Source organism: Oncorhynchus tshawytscha, linkage group LG24 (genome assembly GCF_018296145.1).
Source record: "Oncorhynchus tshawytscha isolate Ot180627B linkage group LG24, Otsh_v2.0, whole genome shotgun sequence".
Taxonomy (NCBI): domain Eukaryota; kingdom Metazoa; phylum Chordata; class Actinopteri; order Salmoniformes; family Salmonidae; genus Oncorhynchus; species Oncorhynchus tshawytscha.
The window spans coordinates 19,993,983-20,011,969 of NC_056452.1; the positions used below are offsets into that span (position 1 = coordinate 19,993,983).

Genomic DNA, 17,987 nt, shown 5'->3' on the forward strand with positions numbered 1-17,987 from the left:
GCCAGTCTTAATCCCACATGTGAAAATAGACAGAGAAACTGGCCCTGTCCTGCCTTGCCAGACTGTGTGATAGGGTTACAATAGGACCATCTTTCTCAGAACTCTGATTCTCCTCACTTGGCAAGGCTTCCGGACTGCCCTATGACAGCGAGATTGAGGTCATTAAGATCAAGCACTTCTCCCAACACTGTTGACATAATGCAGTAGGTTTATCAATGTTTTAGTGGAGTGGTATGCACACCATCCATGAAAAGACTTGTCCCAGGTGCCTTTTGTTCCACTCTATGTTTACCACACTGGATCCTACCAAGACCAAAACGGACTGGTCAAAGATATTACAGAGGGAACTCGTTTAATTTAGCTCCTTTTTGAAATGCTTCACTGATGCATTTAACCTATCTACTTGGCATTTGTCTTCACATTGACTGTAAATACAGGTAGGGCAATTCTTATGAAAACAAATCCCTGTGAGAGAGAGTTCTGTGGTGGGGAGGCTGGGACCAGCTATTACTTGCATGACCCCTCCACAAACCTTTCTCGAATGTTTGCTTGGAACTATAGTGGAGAACTGAAGAGTGGTTCCTTAAGGTCAACTGTCCAACTACTTTCTACTCAAGTGGGAATATTGGGTGGATAATATATTTAGTCAACAATTTTGTCCCAAAATGAACATTCTCTACCACAGCTGCAGTAGGGAGATAGCGCGACAAAACAACTTGCCCTGCTTGACTCAGATTGGATTGTCCAATATAAAATGATCTGTGTTGGGATTTGCAGGTTAAGAAAGCTTAGGGCTTTAATGTCATGATGTCACATTAATTAGCGGGCCCTCTTATCCTTTCAGTCTGTAAGCCACTACATTCTGTCAGCTTGTAGCAGAGTAAAGGACGTGTTGGTGATTTGTCCAGCACCACAGCAGAGGATGCAGGTCGGTGCAAACGGAGGCCACTAACTACCCACCGTTTACACCTTGCGACTTGTCCGGGTGATGCGTCTGTGAGAGAAGGGAGGCAAACGAGAACAATTCAAAATGGGAGACAAGGATAGTGTGGAGAAGTACCTGGAGAACAATCCCCAGTTCGCCAAAGAGTACTTTGACAAAAAGTTGAGCCCAGAAGTGATCGCGACAACGTTCGCAGAAAATCTCAAAGATCAATCTTCCTTCAAAGATGTCTCCCAAATTCAGGAGGCCAACATCATCTATGACCTGGTCAAAGAAATGCAATCGCAAATCGTTATGGAAAAGGTATTGCACAAGGTCCTGCAGAGAGTTTGCTTGATTTTGAACGCAGACCGGTGCAGTTACTTTGGTCTTCGAGCTAGAAATGGAATAGCTGAGCTTACAACGACGCTCTTCAATGTCACCCCTACCTCCAAATACGAAGAAAACCTTGTCAACCCCACTAATGAGATTGTGTTTCCAATCGATATGGGTGTAGTTGGATACACAGCGCACTCCAAAAAGATGCACAACATTCCGGATGTTACAAAGGTGAGTGTCATTGTCAGCAGGTGCCAAAGCGCATATAAAATGGGTACACGCGCAAAAGCGGGCGTAAAATGTTACCAAAAGCAATCCCAATGTATTCACACTCGTTCTATATGCACACTGTTCTTGTCAGATAAATGGAGACGTTGGATAACACATTTTTTTTAAAGTCATTCGTTTCACACATAAGTTTGACATTTGAACTTATATAGATTTGAGAAGATAATGAAAGAAGTACAAAGTGTTCATCCATGTCTGTTCTCTGTGTCATCTATTTTTGTTAAATTCACTTTCATGGAATTTTTTGAAGGTGTTGCCTATAGTCGTCTGTCTGCCATTGATTATCTGAGTCCAGAAGTCTGACCAATGCAAACTTTGATTAGTTCCTTTCACCAAGTATGCAGTGAAGTTACATGTATCATTGAATAAGGGATGCTTTTTAAATGTTAATGTGGCCCATGTGTCATGGTTGGTATCCCTCTATATAGTGCAGAAAATCCCTTTTACCTCCAGAAGCGATGAAACTGTCTTTATTCTGGTTAATTTGTCATGAATTAATTGCATAGGCCTACATTAATTTATCTACATAGTATTTTATTCTTTAGTTCATTTCATATTTTATCATATTCAAAACAGAAATGTCCAGTTTTATGATTTCATGATTTTTATGATTTTTATGATTTTTATGATCAATGTTGTAATTGGTCAACATATATTTCTGCACGAACACCCTACTGAATGTATAAATTAACTACAGAATTCAAGTAGGGGTTCAATCTGGGCTTTGTTAGCCAGAAGATGTCCATAATTTGGCTACTTTGATTAGCCCATGATATTTTCAGTGATTTGAAAAGCATTCTTATTACTCTCGAGATAATGGCAATAGAATTGTGGCATTTCAATGACATCCATAATGTGCAGGTTCTAAAAACCATGGCAAGCCGAGGTACGTGTTTTGTCTAGTGACTGTGTGCTCAGTAGACCTTTACACACAGCATTCTCTTAACTCAGGGCTAAGGAGGCTGTTAGCCCTGGGCTTATTGCAGTGTGAACGCGACTAATGTCTTGATCCAATATACTTTATTTCACTTCCAGAATAACCGCTTCAGTGACTTTGTGGACAAGCAGACAGGATACAAAACCAAAAACATGCTCTCATTCCCCATGATGGCTGATAAGGAATGCCTTGGTGTTGCCATGGCACTAAACAAAATTGGGGCTGAAGAATTCTCAAAAGCCGATGAGGAAGTAAGTCCTGAGCTCTCAAAGGCAAATACCAGTCTTAGAAAGGTTTCTCAATATTAGGCTTTATGAAAATACCTTTCAAAAACCATACGATTAATACATAATAGTACAATTCACATGACATATACATACACTGTGTAGCCTACATTGCCCTAATAATTTATATTACTTTAAAATAAATGCTAATACTGCAATAAAACTACCAGGGGCTCTCTAGATCAAGAGAGGTGGCAATACTGCATATTCATTGTTAGCACGGTGTGAGGGGTGTATGGCATCAGTAGTCTGGAGGAGATCGCATCAGATGAATGCCTGTTTGCTGAACTGAGAATTGATTTAATCTGATTTTGTTCTCAGCTCTGGAACAAATACTTGGTCTTTGCCCAAGTCATTGCCACGCAGCATCACACTGCATACATGTTCAATGTGGAATCCAGGAGGAGTCAGGTAAGAACCCAGTGTATCCCACCATTCAGCATGAGCTGTCATCAACTGTGTCAATCATGCTGGCCCTTGAATACAAAGACAAAGTTCACCAAGGCAATTTGCTATTAGTGTTTGAAGAATATGAAGAGTGGTGTAAGGTATCAGTCATACACTGCATTCGGAAAGTATTCAGAACCCTTCCTCTTTTCCACATTTTGTTACGTTACAGCCTTATTCTAAAATTGATTTTTTTAATCCTCATCAATCTACACACATTACCCCATAATGACGAAAACAGGTTTTTAGAAATGTTTGCAATTGTATTAAATATTAAAAAAACAGAAATACCTGATTACCATAAGTATTCAGACCCTTTGCTGTGAGACTCGAAATTGAGCTCAAGTGCATCACGTTTCCATTGATCATCCTTGTGATGTTTCTACAACTTGATTGGAGTCCACTTGTGGTTAATTCAATTGATTAGACATGATTTGGAAAGGCACACACCTGTCTACATAAGGTACCACAGTTGACAGTGCAGGTCAGAGCAAAAGCCAAGCCATGAGGTTTGAGACGGGATTGTGTCAAGGCACAGATCTGGAAAAGGGTACCAAAAAACATTTTTACAGCGTTGAAGGTCCCCAAAAACACAGTAGCCTCCATCATTCTTAAATGAAAGAAGTTTGGAAGCTCTTCCTATAGCTGGCCGCTCGGCCAAACTGAGCAATCAGGAGAGAAGGTCCTTGGTCAGGGAGGTAACCAAGAACTCGATGGGTTTTTCCAGAAGGACAACCATCTCTGCAGCACTCCACCAATCAGGACTTTATGGTAGAGTGGCCAGATGGAAGCCACTCCTCAGCAAAAGGCACATACAGCCCATTTGGAGTTTGCCAAAAGGGTACCTAAAGGACTCTCAGAAAATGAGAAACAAGATTATCTGGTCTGATGAAACCAAGATTGAGCTCTTTGGTCTGAATGCAAAGCACGTCTGGAGGAAAACTGGCACCATCCCTACGGTGAAGCATGGTGGGGGCAGCATCATGCTGTGGGGATGTTTTTCAGCGGCAGGGACTGGGAGACTAGTCGGGATCAAGGGAAAGACGAACAGAGAAAAGTACAGAGAGATCCTTGATGAAAACCTGTTCCAGAGTGCTCAGGACCTCAGACTGGGGCGAAGGTTCACTTTCCAACAGGACATCGATCCTAAGCACACAACCAAGACAACGCAAGAGTGGCTTCAGGAGAAGTCTCTGAATGTCCTTGAGTGGTCCAGCCAGAGCCTGGACTTGAACCCGATCGAACATCTCTGAAGATACCTGAAAATAGCTGTGCAGCAACCTGATGAAGCTTGAGAGGATCTGCAGAGAAGAATGGGAGAAACTCCCCAAATACAGATGTGCCAAGCTTGTAGCGTCACACCCAAGAGACTCAAGGCAGTAATCACTGCCAAAGGTGCTTCAACAATGTACTGAGTAAAGGGTCTGAATACTTATGCAAATGTGATATTTCATTTTTTTTTATTTTATACATTTGCAAAACCATTTCTAAAAAAACCTGTTTTTCTTTGTCATTATGGGGTAGTGTGTGTAGATTGATGAGGAAAAAACAAAACAATTTAATCAATTTTAGAATAAGGCTGTAACGTAACAAAATGTGGAAAAAGTCAAGGGGTCGGAATACTTTCCGAATGCACTGTGTATCAATGATCATCATACTATACCTTCATATCAGTTAAAGTTTCCTGTAAAGCCGTGTTTTACCATGCAATCCATGACTTAACCATTATAACAGTTTCCCCATCAAAAACAACAACAACATCTATTATTCTCCCCTTGTTTCACTAGGTCCTTCTGTGGTCTGCCAGCAAAGTATTTGAAGAGTTGACAGACATTGAGAGACAGTTCCACAAAGCTCTGTACACTGTGAGAATCTACCTCAATTGTGAAAGATACTCCGTGGGCCTCTTGGACATGACCAAAGAGAAGGTTTGTTACTAGTGTATAATATGCTGAGGCATATTGCTGTTTTGTCACTGTCTTGAAATGGGCGCCATTTTGGATCTGCTCCCTGTGTGGTTTCGAAATGCGAACACTGAAGTCCTGATTAATGTCTTCCCTCTCTTCTTGCAGGAGTTCTACGATGAGTGGCCAGTGAAGCTGGGAGACGTACCACCATACAGCGGACCAAAGACCCCCGACGGAAGAGTAAGCATCCATTTTCCTTTGATATGATTCTCGCTAAGCACTCTGCTCTTTTCTCTACTGCCTTGTCTATTACATAATCACAGCCAGTGAATGTTGTCCTGTGCATCTGCAGGAAGTCATCTTCTACAAGATCATCGACTATCTCTTAGAAGGACCCAAAGAGGAAATCAAAGTCATACCGTAAGTATCAGTAGCTTCTTGTCATATATCACTCATTATTATGCTTTCTGAAGTAACCAAAAAGTCTGAAAGTACCAAAATACATCACTCACTGTCTTACTCCCTCTGTTTCATGTAGGGGTCCTCCTATTGACCACTGGGCCCTGGTGAGTGGGCTCCCCACTTACGTGTCAGAGAACGGCTTTGTAAGTTGATGTGAAAGAGTGCATGTAGTCCATACATTAACCACAGACCATATACTATCCTCACGCATGTAGGGCCAACTGTACATTGGAGACTTTTGAGAGTGATTTGACTGTTATTTATTTATTGATCCATGTATGTTTATTTAATTTGATCCCTCAGATCCTCGGATTGATTGGGATGGGGGTGGGGGTGTATCTTAATTTTATATGTATGTAGTCATGTTTGCTGGCAATATTATTCCGAAAAAAACAAAAAAACATTTGATTGCGAAAAAGGAGTGATTTGACTTAAATATGTCTTCTTCTTCTTCCGCTGTAGATTTGTAACATGATGAATGTTGCCGCTGATGAGTACTTCACTTTCCAGGTGAGGACTATGGTATTGAGTGTAGGATGACCTTGGTGTTACAATATATCAAGTCATCAGCAACATGTGCTATTTGAAGACGACCACCAGCCCTCAGATTGGTGTTGTATCGCTAAAACGCAATAATCTAGGGATCCTTCTCAAAGTGTTTACTAATCGACTTCATGCCGTTTTGTCTTTCAGAAAGAGGCTGTGGATGAGACAGGTTTCGTCATCAAGAACGTCTTGTCCCTTCCCATCGTCAACAAAAAGGAAGAAATTGTGGGTATTGCCACTTTCTTCAACAGGAAAGATGGTAAACCATTCGATGAGCACGACGAACAGATCACTGAGGTAGGTGCACAGACATCCACTCTCGCTCTCTCACACTCTCGCACTTTCTCTCTCTTTCTCTCTCTTTTTCTCTCTCTCTCTTTTGCATGCTCTCTCTCTCCTTTTCTCTCTCTCAGTCACATCAACCACTTCTCTCATCATTCCTGTCATGGGTTGTGAACGTATGAGGTGCTAAAGACCTGTCTGCATTGTTCCAGGCCCTCACCCAGTTCCTGGGATGGTCGGTGTTGAACTGCGACACGTACGACAGACTGAACAGGATGGAGTGGAGAAAGGACATCGCCCAGGAGATGCTCATGTGCCAGACTAGATGCACCAACATAGAAATGCAGAGTATCCTGGTGAGACCTGAGATATGTTAGATCTTAGACCTTCTAGACAGTGGAGATTTCACAGAGGAAACTAGCCTCACTAGCCGTACATTTTCTCTTTCCACAGAACACAAAGGAAAAGTTTGATGCGGATCCAGAGGACTGTGACCAGAAAGAGATGTACAAACTCTTGGTAGGATCATGTTTCAGGCTGCCAGTGAAAGTGGGTAGAGACACAATGATAATGTGGCAGAGTGGTGTGAGGGATCAACTTGGACAAGGGCATGATACCAAACACAGAACAGGTTAATAACACTTTCAACTGCCTAAGAAAGTGGACTAAGCAAGTTAATAAACATTTGGTTATTCATTTGCCCTTGTGTAGAGATCAAATTGTCCTGTGGCCATAGACGTCGACCTGCTACTGTTCTCCTTCAGTGACTTCCCTGTGACTGAGCACGGCCTCATCATGTGCGGGATTCGCTGCTTCTTTGAGCTGAACGTGGTGGAGAAGTTCAAAGTGCCAGCAGAGGTCAGTCCTGAAGCCCCTGGCTAGTAAAGCAATCATGTTTATTTGAATGTAGTTATTTAGTTGTAACCTCAGCATTATACAGTAAATGTCCCCAGAATGCATTGCAATGTATAAACTGTACATGACTCTACATTCCTTTTGTCAAACTACTAGGCTATGTCTTACTGGTTTGCTCATACAAATCAAAACAGATGTTATTTGTCACATGCACCGAATACAACAGGTGTAGACTTTACCGTGATATGCTTACTTACGAGCCCTTTCCCATTAGTGCAGAGTTAAAAAGTAAGGAAATTAGCAAATAGAATGGAAAATAGCAACAATAAAACAACAATAACGAGGCTATATACAAGGGGTACCGGTCCCGGAGTCAATGTGCAGGGATACGAGGTAGTTGAGGTAATATGTACATGTACTGTAGCTAATGGTAAACGTGACAAACAGATCATTGGTCAAATATCCCTCATGTCATAGTGTTTCCTTTTCCCATGTACAACCAGACCCTCACGCGATGGATGTACACTGTCCGGAAAGGTTACCGTGACATCACCTACCACAACTGGAGACACGGTTTCAACGTGGGCCAGACCATGTTCTGTCTTCTACAGGTGAGTCCCTTTACTCCTACAGCACCAGTACTATCACCTGATACCTACATCGATTTACAGAATGACAGTGTATAACCTCACCAAAAGAAGAGTAGTTAAAAGTTCATGTTTGTTTAGAGACATTGATGCTGCCAACCAATGGCTGCCCACTAATGTAGGTCAGGGAGGTGGGCCAACTGTTTGATAATGGATCGTTCACCCCACCACTCCCATTCTGTTTGATAATAGATCGATCACCCCTCCCATTCTGTTTGATAATAGATCGATCACCCCTCCCATTCTGTTTGATAATAGATCGATCACCCCTCCCATTCTGTTTGATAATAGATCGATCACCCCTCCCATTCTGTTTGATAATAGATCGATCACCCCTCCCATTCTGTTTGATAATGGATTGTTTTTTTTGTGTGATGTTTTTTGTGAAGTAGAAAAACAATAAGAGAAAATATAATGGATCAGCCCTTTTGCTTCACAGACTGGCAGGCTGAGGAAATATTACTCTGACCTGGATGCCTTTGCCATGGTGGCCGCTGCATTCTGCCACGATATTGACCACAGGGGGACCAACAACTTATACCAGACAAAGTAAGAACCCCCTCCGTTTACCTATGGGCATTCAAAGTGCAGATTGACATTTATTGTCATGAGTCTTGTCTTGGAGTTCCCCTTAGATAGACCAGCTGCAAAGTCAAAACTGGTTATATTGTAAAAGGGTTAGGCATTAGGGTTAGCAGTGTGGATTAAGGTTAGGGTTAAGGTTAAGGTTAGGGTTAGCAGTGTGGGTAAGGTTAGGGTTAAGGTTAGGGTTAGGCATTAGGGTTAGCAGTGTGGGTAAGGTTAGGGTTAAGGTTAGGGTTAAGGTTAAGGTTAGGGTTAAGGTTAGGGTTCGGTTTAAAATCTGATTTTATGACTTTGTGGCTGTGCCAGATAGCGACCACTCTGCAGAGCTGCTGTCAGAACAAAATGCATGACGGGGGAAATAAATGCCAACCTGCACTCGAAGCACTCTTAAAATCATCACAGTTTAGTTATCTGTTATTGGTTTGGAATGTGCCGTTTGGGGTCTAACGATTGGGTGTTACCCCTCTCTGACCTGCAGGAGTGGATCGCCTTTAGCCAAACTACACGGATCCTCCATCATGGAGAGGCACCATTTGGAGTATAGCAAGACGCTCATGGCTGAGGAGGTTAGAGACGCCTGACTCCAGTTTCTGTGTCCCAAATGGCACCCTATTCCCTATAGAGTGCACTACGTTTGGCCAGTGTTTGTGCACAAGGCATTTGCGGGAGTTGAACATACATTTTTCTCTGCTCCTCCTTCAGAGCCTGAACATCTTTGTGAATCTCCAGAAGCGTCAGTTTGAGACTGTACAGCACTTGTTTGACGTCTGCATCATTGCCACTGATCTGGCCTTGTACTTCAAGTGGGTTTTTACAATTGTTGTTATCACTGATATAGCTGCTTCTTAATATACTGAATCAGTATCATCTATCATGTGCAAACTGCTAATTTGACTGTTGGTCTGGCCCCAGAAAAAGAACAATGTTCCAGAACATTGTGAACGCCACTGAGCCAATGGAAACCGAGAAGGATAAAATCGATCATATTTCCAACAACCCAATCAGGAAGGAAATTATCATGTGAGTAGGAATGTTTTTCTGTCCGCAATCTACGCGATTGCAAACTTGAGGCAGTTGGCCACTTTTCTTAAAGTGCACATTGCCACAGTTTATGGTTGCTTGTATAACATTAATGAAGATTCTTGTATAATTCTGGAATAATTCCTCTAACAGTACTGTCCCTTCTTGTGTGTCAGGGCCATGATGATGACAGGTTGTGACTTGTCTGCCATCACCAAACCATGGGATGTCCAGAGCAAGGTGGGTGCTATCTCTGACCACCATCTCATGAAACAAAACAACACAGGAAAACAAAATCCATTTTTCCATTTCCTCCAAACAATATAGACCACAGGAAGCTCCGAGGTGCAGATTAGTACTGATAAATTCTTTGCTGCCAATTCTCCACCTCATAGGTGGCTCTTATGGTCGCAGCTGAGTTCTGGGAGCAAGGTGACTTGGAAAGGACCGTTCTCGATCAGCAACCCATTGTGAGTTTGTGAGGGGGGAAAAAAAGGAATTTATTTACAATAGATAAATAAATTAAGATGTTTATAGAGTGTTGATCTTACTCCATCCCGTTCATTGCTCCTCAGCCCATGATGGACAGAAACTGTGCGGCGGAGTTACCCAAGATGCAGTGCGGTTTCATTCAGTTTGTGTGTGCGTTCGTGTACAAGGTAACTGCCTGGCTGGTTGAAATTCAACCAAGCCCTATTCTTAATTCATTGGGATCAATTAGAAAGAAATCAGCTTGTGGTATTTGTCTTTTTATTTTTGGAAACGGAATCATCCTTATAAAAATAGATGAGATCAGTTTCTCTGTGAACTATCAATATCAACTTCTGTGACACGGCCGTCCAGTTTAGACCACCTGAGAGCCTAGTGGGCGTATTTATCTCTAAGTGTGCACCAGATAAACTCCCCGGCAGGAATGTTTGCACCGTAAAGGAAGATGTCAGGCTGAGTGACAGTCCCGGGTATGTGAATGCTTACAATAAATGGGGCCTACTTGTGTGCAGGAATTCTCAAGGTTCCACGTAGAGATCACCCCCATGTTTGATGGGCTGAACATCAACCTAAAGAACTGGAAAGAGCTGGCCGACATCCACGCCGCCAAGATGGCGGCCATCGAGGAAGAAAAAAAGAAGCTTGAGGCACCACCAGGTGACATTTGAAATACATTCAAGTCTCAAAGAAATCAGGGTTGGAGTCAATTTGGAATATGGAATTTATTTCAATTCAAGCCATGAATTTAAGTTATATTTTTAATTGAATTTAAGAAGTTTTAAAAATCTAATGTTTACATAATATTGGACGCCATATGTCAAAATAAACATTTATTATAAGATAAGATAGTACTTTAATAATCCCCCAAACGGTGATTAATAAAGTGATTTACCCAGAGTGTACAAAACATTAAGAACACCTGCTCTTTCCATGACTGACCAGGTGAATCCAGGTGAAAGATATTATCCTTTATTGATGTCACTTGTTAAATATACTTCAATGAGTGTAGATGGTGTGGAGACAGGTTAAAGAAGGATTTTTAAGCCTTGAAACAATTGAGACATGATTTTATATGTGTGCAACTCAATATTAGGAAGGTGTCCTTAATGTTTGTTTTGTATACTCAGTGTAATGACGGGTAGAAGAAATTAACCATTTTAATTTCGTTGAATTAAATATACTCCCTTTTAAAGGGTAAATCTGCAGTTTCTACATGCATTTTATGTCTTCTAAATGAGATGTACCCACTGATTCTTGAAGAATATAACTTATAAATGCCTCATGAGCTTAGTTCAACTGTCGTACCCAATCAGAACCCAAATAAGCCTGTTTTACTCCAATGTTTGTAAACAAAGTACATGTACACAAACACTATATAGCCTCAAACCATAGTTAAAAGTATAATTTTGATATCGTGGATGGTCAGTCCTTTCATCCATAGCACTGTCTATGAGTGGTAACATTTCTCCAGCCCCATCCCCTCAGCTTTTTACCGAAACAGGGGCGGGGAATATGCTTTGTTATTGTTTCAACTGCTGATTTCCTCTTTAATTCAAATTCAATTCAAATTCTGCTTCCTGTGGGGTGTGGCCAATTCTAATTCAAGAATTGAATTAGAATGAAAGGGAATGCTATTGTACAATCTCCAGAGAAATATCCATACCAGTAAGTACCATTATTTTAGACACAGTGCCTGAGGCTTGTCAATGCATACACTAGACAAAGGCTCCAGTGGTCATCCAGGCCACAAAGTTACCTAACCTTGGTGTTAAGGTTACATAAGTAGATAAACTGAGACAGTCTTCTTACTGTTTATATTGCTGCTTCCTGTCTTGCTATTAAATCAAATCAATCAAACTTTTGATTTGATTTGTCTTGCTATGCATGTCGTTGCTGTCTTGCTGTGTTGCTACTTGCTGGCTAACTGTCCTGCTGTCCGTTTTTCTGATTAAACAGCAGATGAGGTCCCAGAGGGGGGAAAGTCCAAGACCTGCACCATTGCCTAACCCCCTGGAGTGTGCCTCTGCCCTTGCCGTGTGGTGGAGGATCCCTAGGCGCAGCAGGCAGTCAGTGTGAAGTTGTATCCCTTTGTGGACTGACTCGATCGCTTCCCCTCATTCTCAGGACTTGATAAGCCAATCCTGATGGATCAACACAGATGTACCAGCAGTTGGAGCATTACCATATCTGGACAGCACAGTTAAAGTAGAGCATATCTTTCACAGATAACTAACTATAGGTACTACTTAATTGACAACTAACATCATCTATGTAATGAAACAAACATTACATCTTAACATCTGCCAAATGGCATATACTGTATTTAAATACTATTTATTGAGACACATTCTGCTCGGGGAAATAATTAGCTGTACATTTTTATCCATACTCTGATGGCCCATAAAGATATGAGGGTGAGAGTTCAGTGGACAAGCTTTTATAACTGAGCTGTTTTATGAGAACAGGAATCCTGCTAAATATCTTATATACACATCTCAAGATTTTTTTTACAAACAAATATGAGCACAAATGATAACACAAACTCTGTAGAAAGAGAGAGACAGACACTGCTCCTTTAAAATGCTGTGCTGTAAGAGCACACGCTTCTTCCCATAACTCAAGCTTAAAAGGTAAACTTGCTACTGTGTTTTAGCAAGTGACAATTGACTTTACCGAAGGTTAATATTGCAGCAATGCTGAAAACGTGCACATTCTTCTGAGCCTTGTGAAGGTATATTTGTGTTAATATGCTAAATATATATTTTTGGATTGTTTGTCAGATTTTCTACTTGATGTATTTTAAGAGTCTTTAGATCGTATGAACTGATGATCTGGTTAGAAGTCGCGTTTGAGCATCAGGTATCCATTGCAAACTATGTACAATTTGAAACTGCACAACATTTTCCCAATAACTTGAAAATGTAATATACATATTACTTGCTATTTATACATATGTGTATCATATATTGAAATGCAGTAATCTTTCAAAAATATAGATTATGCTATTATGTGTGTGCATTCTCCCAAAAAAATGTAGTTCATCACATAGGAAATGTATGTAAAATATGTACAAATTAAATGTACAATTTGCTTGTTACTAGGAGGCAAGCCTCGGAAATGTTCTATCAGGTTCGTGTGTCTTCAAGTACCTGACCATAAGATGATTTGATGGGATTGAGTTTGCTTGCCAGACAGCTTTTGAGATCTGCACAGCTTTAAACTTTAAATACCCTACTTACTGTAGATCAAGCAGGCTACTGAAGTCTTATCATATCTACTGTTTGTGAGGGCCATCATGTTTGTTTGATGGAGTACCAGCCTCCAATGTGGTCTCAGGCAGGCCAAAGTCCTTATTTTCTTTGTTTGACCATTCGGGGACCTGTGTAAAATGTATTTATGCAACAGTGAGAAAGTGAATTGATGAACCCGACTGAATTGCAATGGGGTTCCCATAAAAATAACTCCTTACAAGTCCTGCCGAGACATCTCCTTTCGACCTGCTGTAACAGGTGACTGAGGCGTCTGCGGAGGCAGTGGCTGTAAGCAGGAAACAAAGCAGGCAAAGTTTGATTCTTTGCTTATGCAACGTGCCCTGTCAATCAAGAGCACTAATCCAATAAGAGTGGCTTTGACAGCCAACCTGCATCTTAAATGGCTTCTCTGAATCTTTGTTCCTAAAGCTGCTAGGCAGGGCAGGCCACTCTGCCTGGAAATGTATATCTACTAAAAACAAAATGTATATAAAATGTATATCTACTAATTAAATTGAGTTATCATTGAGAGAGATTAGAATTTGATGTCTGATGAAACGAATTCTACTGTATGTACGTGTCATAAGATGTAACGTGTTAACAAAATAAAGGCATACATCAACGTCTGGGGGATTCTCGTCACATTCTTTACGCCTGCCCACTGAATTCATTTTTACACTTGAACAATTTTACCCACTACCTTTGAAACAAGAGGAGATGGTGGGAGGAGCTATAAGAGGACAGGCTCATTGTAATGGCTGGAATGGAATCAATGGGATGGTACCAAACAAATCAAGCACATGGAAACTGTTCCATTAACTCCATTCCAGCCATTACCCATCTTCCTACAGCTCCCCACACCAGCCTCCTCTGCCTTGAGCTGGACTAGCACATTGACATGCTGAATGAACTTGAAGAACCTTGGGGTAGACAGCCCTCCTCATGACGCCTGTATCGTGCTTGGGGATTACCCTATCAAGCTGGATTAGCCCTGGAAAAAGAAGATCAGCCGACTGGCGTGCTGCCGAGACCAATACACTTTGAGTGAGCACCTTGAGTGATGTCTGCGTGAGGTGTTTACATCCTGTATCATCCTATAAACCTGCTAAAAAGCAAAAGATGATGAAATCAATGCAACCTTGTGTCTGTGACCTGTAGGAACTACAGGCCTACAATACTGTGCAAAAGGAGATCCACACTCTTTAACGGGGTAGTAGGGTATATTAATGGGGTATTAGGGTATATTAAATGGGGCAGTAGGGTATATATTATCATGGTTGGTTATCATGGTCGGTTATCATAGATGGATATCATGGTCGGTTATCATGGATGGATATCATGGTCGGTTATCATGGTCGGTTATCATGGTCGGATATCATGGATGGTTATCATGGACGGTTATAATGTGTTAACTCAGGGTACTTAAGGACTCCTTCAGATAGAAGAGTAGTTACTGGTGATTAAAGCCAATGTGTCTAATCCCTGGGCAAGTGACACACTAATGAAAACAGCACGCCAAGCAATGTTGGGCATAATGCACTGCTTCCTAATCCTAGTGCTACAGCATCTGAGGAACTCAGTGACATTGGTTCATATGGTCTGGGTATCTATAACCCTATACAGAACATTGGTGAACTATAACCCTACAGGAACAATATTGATGTGTTAATACATGCACTTTCCAATGCCTGGGCTTGTATTTTGTCTCTGTCTCTACTACCATGGTTGAATGCAGTGGAGGCTGGTGAGGGGAGGACGGCTCATAATAATGGCTGGAACGGTACGAATGGAATGGCATCACACACAGAGAAACCATGGAAACCATGTGTTTGATACCATTCCACCTATTAGGCTCCAGTCATTACCACAAGCCTGTCCTCCCTTATTAAGGTGCCACCAACCTCCTGTGGTTGAATGTTTCCAGTCCTTTTCTTTTCAGATAGTTTTTTCTTGGGAGTTAGTGGATTGTGCTTTTTCTAAATACACTTCGATACTGGGTTCTTACATGGCACTTCATGCATATTGTAGTCTTTATTTCAGTTATAATGAAATGTCAGGAGGCTGAATTAGAAGCTCAGGATTAAAAAATAACCTGCATTTTATTCAACTTCAGACAAACTGAAATATTAAACAAAGATAACCACGTCTAATAGAAAATCAATCAAATCTACTCTTGCATGTTGACTCTTGCACGTTGACTCTTGCACGTTGACTCTTGCACGTTGACTCTTGCACGTTGACTCTTGCATGTTGACTCTTGCTGGCAGAAATCCAAGGGCAGGGTGGTCAAAGAAACATGTCCTCAAAGTACTCGTCTCTCCTCCTCCCTGGAAGACAGAAAATAGTCAAATCAAAGTTTAATTGGTCGGTACTAGTGTCTGTAAATGTGTCTAGAGGCCTAGCAGGGCTTTGTAAGGGGGATATAATGTTGGACTGCTAAGCTCACCTGGACTCCTCCTCCACGGTGGGGGCTGGGCCTTTCCAGTGGTCTGCCTCCGACAGGCCCTTTGGCTCCTCACTGTGTTCTCCCTCTCCTACATGGCAGGAAGGAGACAATACAAAACAGAAAAACTTTATTCATAAAGAGCTTTTCATGCATTACATTCAATAATATTCATAATGCTTTCAAAAACAAACCCATAAGGGGCTTTAACTAAGGAATTGTTGCGGCACATGCAACATAGTTACAGCACTGAAGGATTAAGGAGGGTCAGAAGAGTCAAGTCCGACTTAAACCTATAAGAGTACGGACAGCCTGCGTTGCCGAATTCTCTGGATGCCTCTTCCCGATAGCTAAACAACCAAAGCTTCTGCGCATGTGCGGGATTCGTTCGGCTGCCCAGAGAACAGGCTACTCTGGTGAATTTCAATGATGAATGGAGAATGGTGCTTGTTTAATAAATTTAGATGAAAGCTGAATCAAAATCTGCAAGATCACAGTAATTCATACATGACAGTACTGAATATAATAGCATAGCACAACATTACTAAACCTGGACTCAAAATAATCAAATACTTGTGGATTTGACGATCTGTTATTGAAATACATGTTTTTTGTGTATTTGAGTATTTTCAAATAATGTGGCCCGAATCAACTTCTTCTTTTGGAAGTATTTTCAAATGATTGTTTCAAATACTATTTTCAAATACCTGGGTTAAATGCATGGGAGGGCATTTGAGTCAGTGTCTTTGAGTATTTTCAAATACCTGCCAATACTTTCCAGGTGTATTCCTAAATACAGTACAATACTCAACTACTTGTCTTTTAAAATATCTGAATACTTACTTCAAAATCTATGTCAAAGTAATTGTTTTATTTTAAATAGTATTTGAACTCTGGTCTGAATGTTACTGTGAGACAAAACACCCCCTCATGTTAGGATGATTGTGCAAACAGAGTGCGCCACTAGGGTTCTTACAAAATATGTGCTTTAATTGAAACAAAACACAGGTAGGCCATGGCTACACTTTGTTAACACAATCTGCTCTCAAATTCGCTTACTGTACATACAGTTGAAGTCGAAGGTTTACATACACCTTAGCCAAATACATTTAAACTCAGTTTTTCACAATTCCTGACATTTAATCCTCGTACAAATTCCCTGTCTTAGGTCAGTTAGGATCACCACTTTATTTTAAGAATGTGACATGTCAGAATAATAGTAGAGAGAATTATTTATTTCAGCTTTAATTTCTTTCATCACATTCCCAGTGTGTCAGAAGTTTGCATACACTCAATTAGTATTTGGTAGCATTGCCTTTAAATTGTTTAACTTGGGTCAAACATTTTGGGTAGCCTTCCACAAGCCTCCCACAATAAGTTGGGTGAATTTTGGCCCATTCATCCTGACAGAGCTGGTGTAACTGGGTCAGGTTTGTAGGCTTTCTTGCTCGCACACGCTTTTTCAGTTCTTCCCACACATTTTCTATAGGATTGAGGTCAGGGCTTTGTGATGGCCACTCCAATATCTTGACTTTGTTGTCCTTAAGCCATTTTGCCACAACTTTGGAAGTATGCTTGTGGTCATTGTCCATTTGGAAGACCCATTCGCGACCAAGCTTTAACTTCCTGACTGATGTCTTGAGATGTTGCTTCAATATATCCACATAGTTTTCCATCCTCATAATGCCATAATTCCATCCTCAATCTATTTTGTGAAGTGCACCAGTCCCTCCTGCAGCAAAGCACCCCCACAACATGATGCTGCCACCCCCATGCTTCACGGTTGGGATGGTGTTCTTCGGCTTGCAAGCCTCCCCCTTTTTCCTCCAAACATAACAATGGTCATTATGGCCAAACAGAAATGTCCTCAGACCAGAGGACATTTCTCCAAAAAGTACGATCTTTGCCCCATGTGCAGTTGCAAACGGTTTTGGAGCAGTGGCTTCTTCCTTGCTGAGCGGCCTTTCAGGTTGTGTCAATATAGGACTCGTTTTACTGTGGATATAGATACGTTTGTACCTGTTTCCTCCAGCATCTTCACAAGGTCCTTTGCTGTTGTTCTGGGATTGATTTTCACATTTTCGCACCAAAGTACGTTCATCTCTAGGAAACAGAATGCGTCTCCTTCCTGAGCGGCATGTTGGCTGCGTGGTCCCTTGGTGTTTATACTTGCATACTATTGTTTGTACAGATGAACGTGGTACCTTCAGCCGTTTGGAAATTGCTCCCAAGGATGAACCAGACTTGTTGAGGTCTACAATTTTTTTTCTGAGGTCTTGGCTG

The 17,987-nt window shown here is 41.3% G+C and overlaps 1 protein-coding gene across 1 annotated transcript; it reads left to right on the forward strand.

Annotated features, from left to right (window-relative positions):
- The first annotated feature begins 865 nt into the window (after positions 1–865).
- Positions 866–13,887, forward strand: LOC112223471 (cone cGMP-specific 3',5'-cyclic phosphodiesterase subunit alpha'-like). The gene is made up of 22 exons (XM_024386493.1): positions 866–1,492; positions 2,585–2,737; positions 3,092–3,181; positions 5,005–5,145; positions 5,290–5,364; positions 5,477–5,544; positions 5,663–5,729; positions 6,049–6,096; positions 6,280–6,429; positions 6,627–6,770; positions 6,868–6,933; positions 7,126–7,272; positions 7,773–7,880; positions 8,356–8,465; positions 8,980–9,067; positions 9,204–9,304; positions 9,414–9,521; positions 9,698–9,761; positions 9,917–9,991; positions 10,097–10,180; positions 10,523–10,667; positions 11,967–13,887. The coding sequence occupies exons 1-22, from the start codon at positions 1,031–1,033 to the stop codon at positions 12,014–12,016; spliced, it is 2,544 nt and encodes an 847-aa protein (XP_024242261.1). The 5' UTR covers positions 866–1,030; the 3' UTR covers positions 12,017–13,887.
- Positions 13,888–17,987: the final 4,100 nt, after the last annotated feature.

Coding starts and splice junctions, on each gene's coding strand:
- LOC112223471 (XM_024386493.1), top strand. CDS start 1,031: ATGGGAGACAAGGATAGTGTGGAGAAGTACCTGGAGAACAATCCCCAG. Junction 1,493..2,584: donor ACATTCCGGATGTTACAAAG/GTGAGTGTCATT, acceptor TTTCACTTCCAG/AATAACCGCTTCAGTGACTT. Junction 10,181..10,522: donor TGTGTGCGTTCGTGTACAAG/GTAACTGCCTGG, acceptor ACTTGTGTGCAG/GAATTCTCAAGGTTCCACGT.